Raw genomic sequence first — 12,708 nt, 5'->3', positions numbered from 1 at the left:
GGCTCGCCGCTGGGTAAACAGCTTTTATATAGCTCGACTGAAGTGTCTCGTACAACGCCAGCTAGGAGAAAAACACGCTACACCAGGAGGGTGTGGAGACGTGGCGCCCAGCTAGGGTAACCACACGAGACACCAATAGTGTGTGTAGACTTGGCGCCCAGCTAAGGGAACCACACGAGACACCAGTAGTGTGTGTAGACATGGCACCCAGCTAGGAGAACCACACGCTACACCAGCAGTGTGTGTAGACATGGCGCCCAGCTAGGAGAACCACATGCTACACCAGCAGTGTGTGTAGACATGGCTAGATGGGAATGCTGAGCTGCACATCCAAACTTGAAGGTCAAGGTCATGAGCCGGTGAAGACGCCAACCCTTAAATGCCGTGATTTGAAACAACACACAAATTGCCTGTCTGGGAGGCATGATACTCATAAACACGGTTTTGTGTGTCTTGGGGATTTAATGCATAGTTACAACACTATATCTTTGTATATGCGCATTGGATCGTCTATATGCAACAACATCTCTGAAGACGCGAGCAAGGAAATACACGCAGCAGGGCGAGTGTCGACGTGTGAATAGAACAAGATAGCCACGCGGAGAGAAGTGTACACCAGTGGCTGACGGAACACATCATCTGGACCCTACACCCAGGGATACAGTCAATGTTGTGTCCACGTTACCGCCAGACAAGTCTAGCTAGGTGGAGACAGTACCCCACGTTCAGAAGACGAGATTGGGCTGTTATTCACAGTTTATTCCATCTGAACAGCTCAGGTCACTGTGCAAGGGTCCTCAAACACAGACCAGTTCTTGGGCCATTAATATTTCAGATTCACGTATATCTCCTCAGACATCATGCTGTGCCTCACTGGTACCCATGACCAGCCACCTCCTCGTGGTGGGTGCTGGGTAACACTAAGAGCTGTTGAACCTCCGTGTGGACCCGGGTCAACTAGGTCCATAGCGTCCAAATGCTGGTCGCAAAGAGCGAGCGAAATGGGCAATCTGTTTACCGTAGGTTGGGTTCCCGGATGGTGGAGGACGGTCGTCTGGCCGTTGAGGGCACTGGGGGCCTGGAAGTGTTTTATTTTTGCTCAACACACTACTTTGCCACATAAAAGGCAAGTTTCACCACACCAACCCCACCCATCCCAAGACAAAAGTGTGTATGACGCTTCATTGACAATTGTTTTGTGACATGGAAGTGTTCCTTGAAGACACTAGTGTCCGAGTTACGTGACACTAATCAGTACCGGGTGGACTCGCTACGTGGCCGGACGACACATACCAGGAATTTTCATGAATCGAATAGGACGTGTTCTAACAACTGCCCTCAGGCGATGTAAAGTCCGTTCTGGAGGACTCCGTACCTGGATTGGCCGCCCTATTATGTCCAACACATCCCCCAGAAGTTTCAGATCTAGGCCTAACGCTGGCCATGATACAGTTGTCACTGCTTTGATCCTGATATCAGCCACTACGGCACGTGATCCAAGATGCCTGGCTTTGTGTATGAGTGGGATGACCATCGTCTCAATTGCTTTGTATGACGAGGGTGTAAGCGCAGTAATTGGAACAGTGAAGTAAGTGTACATGCGACGCCCTACTTGTTCTAAGTGTTTCATTTAGTGTACCCCCTTGTAATACAAACAAACAACGCAATATGAAACTATGACCGTTTGTTAAACAACTAGTATCTTTAGGTGACTAAAATTCTGAGGTTTAAATGTTCAGAAAAATTATGAGGATTCGCTATCTTCATTTCACTTTATTCGATTTACACTTTTGTTTGAGTAAGTGAAAGTCATCGGTACGTTTTCACTGCAAACATAAAAGACTAAAAAAGAATAAAGTTTCTGGTGCATGGCGACAGAATTTCACTGTCGGCTTTTAGTCCCAGGGTTGCTTGTCTTACAGAATACAAAACACTTAAACACTGTAGGAAGTGGAATGATAGTTATCTATACACCATATATCTCATGTGTTAAATGTTTGCCATGTACTTTATGGACTTTCACTTTCACTCAACTGTTAAATATGCCACCACAGACATCATTAAAACAGATCAATTATGGGAGGGACATGTATATTTGATAAAACTTTCCAACTTGTTCAAAACAAAACAGCTTCGAATTGGATTTAGCTAGTGAAGGGTATCGCACGGACTACTGACACCTCTCTGACAAACTTGTCAGTTGCTATAGCTCAAAATCTGGGCTTTATATATTGAAAGACATTCTGTGATAAACTACAAGACAAGCTGTTAGTTGAGCTTGTGTAGGTGACGGTGACCCAGGGTATTAAGAATGTAGAGACTGGCAATGCTCACGTGGAACCTGAAATACTGGAAGGGAGATCGACATTGAAAATGTGCAAGACGTGCACCTAAAGAGCCAAGATGTAAAGAAAGTCATAAGTCATCCGTTTTTGTCAACGCACAAGAAAAAGGATACTGTCAGCTCTCGTCTATCCGACACTCAGTAATCCAACATTCACATTAATCCGACCAAAAATAAGGGAACCATTCAAAACAGTTGTCATTACTCTCGTTAAACGGGCACTCTCACATTACGACTACGACATATCAATCTAACAAGTGGTTATTGTAAAAACATTGTATAAACTTTCGGCAATACTACAATCAGCACAGCCGGTCAGATAAACCGACCGTGGTAATTAACGTGTGCCTTACTGGCTTCGGGGCACCCGTGGCGAGCCACCTCGTCGTGGTTGGTGCTGGGTAATGCCAAGAGCTCGCCGACACCACCGTAGTGGACCCGGGGGGATATTTGGTCCACCAACCCGTTCGCCGTGGGTTGCGACCGTGTGTCGGCGGAGGAGGGGATCCTGGTGGTTGAGGGCAATAGGGACCTGCAATCGTGTTCCTGTTGCTCAATACAACACTTTGGCCCTGACTTCGCCTAGACGGGTGGTCGAATGGGCCCGGTTCGACCAATCGGCTGGTCATGCCAAGCCCTGTACGGGAACTATTCATGTAATTGCACAAATTTGAGGCACCCGTGGCGAGCCACCTCCTCGTGGTGGGTGCTGGGTAATGCTAAGAGCTCGCCGACACCACCGTAGTGGACCCGGGGGAATATTTGGTCCACCAACCCGTTTGCCGTGGGTTGCGTCCCTGTGTCGGCGGAGGAGGGGATCCTGGTGGTTGAGGGCAATAGGGACCTGCAATCGTGTTCCTGTCAACCACAGGCTGCCAAACAATGTTGACTTGGGTAAACTGTGATTCTCCACAGCCTTTGTACCCTGCTATATCATCACAGACTGAGGAATCACTTCCGAGTACCTCAAAGTCGTCTTCTGATCACAAATCATCATCATCTCAGTCACATTCAAAGTCTCAATCAACAGCTGATACTCAACAAACGGTGAAAAGTAAACCGAAGCCAAAGCCTGATGCTTCAAAACAACAAAGTGGCAGACCTCCTAAAGGGTCACAAAATAAAGTTCAATTGTTTAATAAGTATGGGTCTCTTGAAGACATGAACGTTTCTGAAAACGTCCATTCTAGGGCACATAGCTTGTCGCCCTCCAAAAGAGTGCTGGGTAGATCCCCAATAAATCCCCCAAAAGATAGTTTATTCCAATAATATTGTACAGTGGAACTGCAGAGGATTAACTCATTAAGCCCTGGAGCCGCTCCACTGCCCAACACCTGGCACCCCTCGCTGACTGCCTGATTGCTGCGACGAGGCTAATTAGTGCTAATCATGCCTGATTTCCCTGGCAGGTCTCGGATATGACAGGAAACTGTCTAGTCTCACAAACAAGTACTGATTATTTAATTGTGTCGTAAAGATGTAAATGGGAAAGAGGCCGATGTGAATACATATATTACAGCATTTCATTTTATTTAATACATGTGTCTCTTATACCCCTTTGCCAGTGTGTGCTGTATTTTTATCAACACCTACGCGGTCTTTGTACGTACGAGATGAACAAATATACAAATTCCTCCAGTCTCTCTCATCGTATGGACTGAATTATAATATATTATTTATAATAGAGTTTAAAAAGAGGGGGTCTTGCATTATAATCGTAAATATTTTTTGCCAATACATTGCTCGTGCTTACTGACTATTTGAAGGAAAGTATCAATAGGTGTGTAAGTAACATGGAACATATAGAGATTTACAGTTTGTCACTTTGTTCATCTGAACTTAACGCTGCAAACATACATCACCATTCATACACATACATACTGCATGATACATTTATCATCACTCAACGTTAAACAAAGTTTCCCATCATGCGATGGGATAAAGTTTTCCGAATGTAACGTTTTATATCTCACTCATTATATTGGCTGATTCTTGGACCAGTCATATCGTGAGAACCTGTCACATAGGAAGGGCAAGGTGATGGGGCTTGGCCTAAATTTCTGAAGAGCACGTTTGGACACTCAAAGTGATAGGGTAGAGATTGATTATTGACTTTATCGTTGACCAATGGCTATGTTGTGTTTCGGATGTATCAACTATCATGCAACAATTTGTGTATTGTAAACATAACATCAGTTACTGTAATAATGTATGAAAGAAACACATAAGACATATGGGAGTAGACTGACACTATGATTAGTGTATTCGTTCTCAGATGGTGAACACACATGTCTTATTTTTTTGGAAATGTTAAAGAAGAACGACTGAAATGCAACAATTGAAGAGAATGGGTGAATTTAGTTTTACGACGATTTTAGCTATATTCCAGCAGTATCGCGTGGGCTTCACACATTGTGCCCAACAACTGACAAGTATGGTATACGGTACCATTTGTACAACACAACTAGTGCATAAAGCGTTATCGTCCTTGCAACAAGTCTTTTTGGTAGGCCTCAAAACAGTCAACACACAAAAACACAACACAGCTTGAACATCTGCATTTGATGTCTCGACGTTTGCCAGTCCGTTTCATTGTATGTAAGACATACTTAAACCAAATGATGTCCCTCTCATATCATTGTGAGAGATTAAATTGTTCAAAACATCTATGTCAATGGCAGTAAAGACGAATTTACGCACATGCGTAATAATCTATGAAAGAAGCGTTTTTTGCTGATACATTGCTAGTGTATACTGAATATTTTCAGGAAAGTACTAATAAGCTAGCCTGTGACTTACATATAACAGATTCAGTTTGTCGCTTTGGTTCATCTAGATTTAACGCAGAAAATATACGAACATACATGCATACATATTGAATAATGCTATTCCTTGCACATACATATGACAAAGGGACATGGGATGGGCGTCATCAAAGTTCCCGAATAGGACGTTTTGTATCTTAACTGTTCAATATAGTCCCTGATTTGTTATCTATGACCAATCGTATCATGAGATACCTGTCACATTGGAAATGACAGGTGATGGGGCGTGGGCTAAATTTCTGAAGAGTACGTTCGGTCACTAGACAGCTTGGATACAGATTGACTATTGGTTAGATCGTTGACCAATCGATATGTTAGATTTCGGCTTTATCAACTCTAGCTATCATGAAAACGTTTGTGTATCGTGATCATACATAATCGTGAGGATGGCTGAAATGTACACGTAGGACTAACAAGCACTTTGACGAATTTATTTTTTTTTGAAGCGCTAAAAGCACTACAATCCGATTATTTTTACCCCGGATGACCCAATCCAATCGTTGAGTAGAGATAGTATTTATTTGCGTATACTTTTTGCGCACACTACTTGTACATCAAACATAATGGCTTGCCGAACATTTCAATATAATCTGTACATTATTATCATAATTCAAGTACATGTATTATAGAATTAAGAAAGTAACACGATACTGATTTATTGTGATGTATACACTTGTAGTTGAATCTCCCCAAATATGGAGAAAAATTTATGAAGATGGGCATGCTCATATTTGTTTTGAAAGCAAACGAGGTTCAGAAGATTGGCAATGGGCATGACTCCACAAAACAGGTTGTCCAATGATGTAACAGCGCATAAGTTTGTTTTACACTTGTCACGGGACAAAAGTTTACCTGGACATGCAATCGACCAGAGTCTGTTATTTTGAGGTTGAAAGAGGTGTTCATATATTTAGTGTTGTCTGATTGAATGATTACACGCATCAATTCCGTAACTGATATATTATCCTCCTTTTATTGACGATGGATCTGATACACGTGATCATTACACAGGATAAGATAATTACAGGGATCAAATACAAACGTTTCTTACACAATGCTTATGTAAATTGCATTGAAAAATCACATTTCAAATAAGCATGAAACAGCTTGAATAAAATACCCCAGTCACCTTTGTATGGTTTATGTGTACTATATATGTATATTATGAGTAGATGCAAGAGTTATCACTTCATATTTGATTATGTATTATTGTCAACTTTAAAAATCAATAGTCGCAAATGAATTAGGTCTAAATTAGTAACTTGGTTTATTTCAAATCTACACGAACATGAGTGTAATGCAGTAGTGCTATTTATGTCTACGATTCATTATATGAACTATTACAACGAATGAATGAATGAATTATTTTAGGAGAAGGTTTTGTAACCTTGTCACCGTTAATTCAATCAATGTGCAAACATAGTATCTTAGTATGCACTCCCAATGACGAGTAACAAACACGTATCTCGTATCTCATAATCCCTTCTCTCGCAGACATGTGTTCATTTGCCTGTATAAGCCACCGACATTGCAAGAAATTGTTATCAAAACACATTAATAGTTCTTCTGATTAACACAGAAAGTAACCTCTCCCGTAAGAAAGGTTAATCTTTGATCATTACTGCTAAATTGATTGAAATTATAGGTACAGTACGAATTTAAAATGTAAAATAAGAGGTGCTTTTTATTACCCCCAATACGCGGCTCTCGCTGTGAGAAGCTAATTAATTTGCCGCATATATGCGGCTCTCGGCCTTAATGAGTTAAGGACTAATGTACATGAATTACAGCTATTAGTCCAAGATTTCACACCTTCAGCGATATGTCTCCAAGAGACATATTTAAAACAAACAGATACATTTGACCTTCGTCATTTTAATGCATATCATTGTTTTTCACCTCCAGGTGATAGGGCCACTGGCGGATCATCCATTCTAGTCAGACAAAACGTTATTCAAAGCCCTGTTCCACTTAATACTAATATGCAGGCTGTTGCTGTGAGAATTACTTTACATGTAGCGTTTACACCATGCTCTCTTTATATTTCACCGTCTTCGGTGTTTGCCAAAACCGATCTTCAAGCTCTATATGACCAACTCCCGAAGCCTTGTATTATAATGGGAGATTTAAATGGACACAACCCACTTTGGGGTAGCGTAACTACAAACACTAAAGGACTTTTGTTCTGACAATGATTTATGTATTAAATATGATGGTTCCAACACATATTTACACCCTGGGACAGGGACCTATTCTGCTCTTGACTTGTCATTGACAAATTCAGAACTACTAAATGAATTTGAATGGTCAGTCCACGATGACCTCTGTGGAAGTGACCATTTTCCTACTCTATTAAAAGCTGTAACTCCATCCGATGTTCCTCCATCATCAAGACGAAATTTTAAAAAGGCTAACTGGGCTTTGTATGAAACACTGTGTGCTGAAAAACTTAAACCTGAACGTTTTATTGACGTTCCTGATGCTATTAAATGCTTTTCTGATGAACTGAATTCCATAGCTGATGAGTGTATACCAAAGTCCTCTGTAGTTCCACACACAAGAAAACCATGGTTCAACGATGAGTGCAAACAAGCTAGGAAGGCAAGGAAAAAAACAGAACATTATTTCCGTCGCCATCCTATGGTGCATAATTTAAATAAATTTAAAATTTTGAATGCTAAAGCACGGCGTACTTTTAAACAGAACAAACGCCAATCTTGGCAACATTATGTATCCAAAATTAATTCTCGGACACCCATGTCCAAGGTGTGGAACATGGTCCAGAAAATAAAAGGTAAAGGTACTAAATCTACGGTCCATCATCTTAAACATGGAGATCAATTACTTACTGATAAATCAGATATTGCGAATAAACTGAGCAAAACTCTTGCTAAACATTCTTCCTCTTCTAATTATATACCTAAATTTCAGCAATAACAAAAACAAGAAGAAAAGAAAACTATTAATTTCAATTCTGATAATGGGGAAGATTATAATGAAACATTTTCTATTCATGAACTCCATACTGCTCTTGATCAAGCTCATGATACTGCTACTGGAGCTGATAACATACATTATCAACTCCTGAAGCACTTACCAGAATCCTGTTTAGAGACGCTCTTATCAATATTTGATGATATTTGGACTTACGGGAAATTTCCTTCTTCATGGCGTGATGCCATAGTAGTACCAATACCTAAACCTGGACGTGATCATACGGATCCATCCAATTATCGTCCGATTTCATTAACTAGCTGTGTTTGCAAGACCATGGAACGTATGATAAATAATCGACTTATTTGGTACTTGGAAACTAATAATCTTATCACAGATATACAATGTGGTTTCCGGAAAAACAGGAGTACTGTCGATCACTTAGTGCGTTTAGAATCATTTGTGAAAAACGCACTGATTAATAAAGAACATGCTGTGGCTATCTTTTTTGACCTTGAGAAGGCATATGACACAACCTGGAAATATGGCATACTGAGAGATTTACATGATTTCGGGTTGCGAGGTCGTTTGCCTGAATTCATTGCTAAATTTTTAAATAACAGGCAATTTCAAGTCCGTGTGGGTTCTACCCTGTCTGATCATTATAATCAGGATCAGGGTGTTCCACAAGGCAGTATTCTGTCTGTCACTCTTTTTAGCGTCAAGATCAACAGTTTCTCTAAAGTTTTAAACGATTTAATCGATGGATATTTATTTGTGGATGATTTTAATATTTCTTGCCGTGGTAAGAATATGTATACTATTGAACGGCAACTGCAGCTGTGTTTAAACAAAATTGATAAATGGTTTCTTGAAAACGGCTTTAAATTTTCTAAATCAAAAACTAATTGTATACACTTCTGTCGTAAATACAAACCCCATAAAGAACCAGAACTATTTCTCAGTGGTACCCCAATCAAAGTCGTCAAGGAGGCCAAGTTCTTGGGACTTATTTTCGACTCACATTTGACCTTTTTGCCGCATATTAAATTCCTTAAAGCCAAATGCCTGAAGGCACTCGATTTATTAAAGGTTGTTTCAAATTCAAAATGGGGAGGGGATCAATCTACCCTTCTCCACTTATATAGATCACTGATCCGATCTAAACTTGATTACGGCTCCATCGTCTATGGTGGCGCTTGTCAAAGCAACCTAAAACTACTTGATCCTGTGCACCACCAACGCCTAAGACTTTGTCTTGGTTCTTTTAGAACCTCTCCTATCGACAGTATATATGTCGAAGCTGATGAGCCTTCTCTCAACTTACGTCGTATCAAACTATCTTTACAATACATTACAAAATTAGCTTCTAATGAGTCTAACCCCGCATTTAATTGTGTTTTTAATCCTCCCTATGAAGATTTGTATAACAAAAAGTCTTCCCTTTTTCCGCCTCTTGGGGTCTGAATTAAGCCATTTCTTGCTGCTTCTAGCATTGAGCTGGACCATATAGCTCCTTCCCGTCTTCTTTCTTCTCCTCCTTGGCAGTTGGTTAGGCCACAAGTTGACCTAACATTAACAACACTTAAAAAATTCAGAAACGAATGAATTACAGTATAAACAAGAATATAATCAACTGAAACATAAATATAGCAATTATAAATCCTTATTTACAGATGGGTCCAAGGACGGTGGCGCAGTAGCTTGTGCCACTGTCATTGGATCCAGAACAATATCTTCTAGATTACCCAATAATAGTTCTATTTTTACAGCTGAAGCTAACGCCATATTAACAGCTCTTAAATATATCCAAAGACACCCTAAACGTAAACAATATATAATCTATTCTGATTCTCTTTCTTGCCTCCACGCTATTAAAAAATTGTCATGTAAACATCCACTTTTAATTGATATTATTGAATTGTATAATAGTCTTGCTACTGGCCAGTACGACATTGTCTTCTGTTGGTTACCAAGCCACGTAGGCATTTCTGGTAACACAATGGCTGATCTTGCTGCCAAGGCAGCACTCAACAAATCTGTGACACCACTTCTTATTTCTTACAGTGATTACAAAGCCACCATTAGATCTTATATCCGTGATCTGATGCAGAAGAAGTGGGACACCCAAGTAGGTATCAATAAATTACATGAAATAAAACCGTATATTGGTTACACCTACTTGGGTTGTCAGTCCAGATTTTAAGAGGTTATTTTAAGACGATGTCGTATTGGCCATACTAGATATACTCATTCATACCTTTTAAAAGGTGAGGATCCTCCATTTTGTACCCCTTGTGATGAGAGAGTTACAGTCAAGCATATCCTGCTTGACTGTGTTGAATTCTCCATCACAAGGGATAAGTATTTTACAGTTAAAACAATTAAGGATCTTTTTACCAGCGTTAGGTCTCATTTAATTATTGATTTTTTAAAAGAAATTGATTTTTTTGGTTGAAATTTGAAATCATGTTGTGTAAATAGATGTATTTTAATTATTGGAAGTTCGGATTGGTAACTTGAAGTGTTGGTGGCTGTACCCTCAAAGGGGGTTGAAGTATTGTAAAATTATTGTCCTCCTGAGAGGGTACGTAAGTCCAAAAACATTCACAGTAAATTTAAACTTTCCACTGTTTTTAGTCGCAGTATATCTGTATTTTTAAGTTTTGGCTAGATATGTCTAAATTGCTAACAGCTGAGGGGATGATGTAAATCCGACTAGGCTCCATGCAGGTAGCAAAGGCACTGTAAGTCCCCATGGTCCCTAGTATGGTGATCTACCTTCAGTTGCTGGCAACCTATAGCCTGATTTTATACTGTATTGTCCGAATAGTGATATTATTTTTAATTTTTCCACACTAGTTTTAATCTCATTTGTTATATTCTAGTTGTTTTACTGTCCTTCGCTGACAGGTTTTTATACGATACATGGGGGGAGAGCTCGGATGATGAAAAATGACTTATTCACTATGGCTTACGAAACTCACTCAAAAAAACTAAACGTCCGCTTGACAACGATGATGAACAGCGACCTTCACAATCTATCGATTACTGGCCACGGTTTCTAGTGATTGAAACTATTGATAAAACACCGTTGAAATTAAATCCTTTTGCGGTTTCTAAAGGCATTGTTGATTGAATGTAGCAAACGACAGCAAGCATCCAACCTCCTTTCCATTGAATCATTTGTTGGTAAACCTGTGTCCGCTTCTGCACACCGAACTCTTAACACAAGTAAAGGTATTGTAAGAGATCGGGATCGATTGTTCTCTGACATGACTGAACTGGATATAGCCACCGAAATGAAAGACCAAGGCGTCACGTTTGTCAAACGATTTACCACCCGTAAAACTCGGAAATCCATCAAACAAATACGTATCTCTTTTCGTTTTCTTCTCCAACTGCTCCTCAATCCATAAAGGCTGGCTACTGCAATATCAGGGTTGAAACATACATTCCCAACCCTCTCGGGTGTTTCAAATGTCAGAAGTTTGGCCACGGTGTGAACACCTGTACGTTGTCTGTCACGTGCGCTCACTGCAGTGAGAAGACGCATGTGACGGAAGATTGTGAGAGCAGTTTTAGAAAGTGTGCCAACTGCTTTGGAGCACACTCGTCGTCCTCCAAGGAGTGCCCGATGTGGAAAAAGCAGATGGAGATTAACAAAATTAAATTTACTAGAAACATCAGTTTTGCAGAAGCTAAAAAACTTGTACAATCTCCAGAACTAACTGAAACGTATGCATCAGTAACTAGACCACTATCAGATTCAACCCTAAAACAATCCAAAGTCAAAACTACATCAATAACCTGTCAAACAGACTTGACATGGGTGAAAACTAATACTCCCGAGAGGTTTTCACCGGAACAATCCACCCAAATATCAGTTTCAGCCCAAATACAATCTGAGTCTTTGAGTAATCATGACACATCTACACCACAGGAGATGACACCATCTCAGTCAACTGCAAATGTCAAACAGGTTGTTAAAAGTAAACCCAGGCCAAGGCCAGATCTTTCTAAAAAACTTCAGAGTGGCAGAGTCTCCAAAGGATCAGAAAATCGTGTTCAACTTTATAATAAATATGGTTTGCTTGAGGACATGGAAGTGTCCGAACACACCCATCAAAGGGCACATAGCTTGTCGCCCACCAAAAAAGTGCGGGGCAGATCCCCAATCAATGCCCCTAAACGATAGTCCGTTCCAAAACTATAGTACAGTGGAATTGTAGAGGGTTAAGGACCAATTTCAATGAGTTACAGCTACTAATCCAGGATTTTGCACCATCGGCCTTCTGTCTGCAGGAAACCTATTTGAAGCAGACAGATGCTTTTGACTTACGTCAGTTCGTTTCAATTAATTATTTGTCACCTCCGGGTGACAGGGCCACTGGAGGGTCTTCAATCCTTGTAAAGCAGGATGTTAACCATAGTCCTGTAGCACTCACAACAAATCTCCAAGCTGTTGCAGTGAGATTAACTCTTCATGTTACCTTTACACTATGCTCTCTGTATATTCCGCCTTCTTCAGCACTCCAGCAGTCTGATCTACAAGGTCTCTATGACCAACTTCCTAAACCTTGCATCATAATGGGTGATCTCAAT

The 12,708-nt window shown here is 40.3% G+C and overlaps 1 protein-coding gene across 1 annotated transcript in view; it reads right to left on the bottom strand.

The window, feature by feature from the left end:
* Nucleotides 1–2,268: 2,268 nt before the first annotated feature.
* Nucleotides 2,269–12,708, bottom strand: part of LOC137259609 (multiple epidermal growth factor-like domains protein 10) — a 29,741-nt gene continuing 19,301 nt past the window's right edge. Inside the window, exon 7 of the mRNA XM_067797225.1 lies at nucleotides 2,269–2,349. Within this exon, the coding sequence (XP_067653326.1) occupies nucleotides 2,269–2,349 (81 nt within the window). The remainder of the gene's footprint in view (nucleotides 2,350–12,708) is intronic.

This window comes from Haliotis asinina, chromosome 13 (assembly GCF_037392515.1).
Source record: "Haliotis asinina isolate JCU_RB_2024 chromosome 13, JCU_Hal_asi_v2, whole genome shotgun sequence".
Classification (NCBI taxonomy): domain Eukaryota; kingdom Metazoa; phylum Mollusca; class Gastropoda; order Lepetellida; family Haliotidae; genus Haliotis; species Haliotis asinina.
This window is presented reverse-complemented; position numbering and strand designations above follow the sequence as displayed.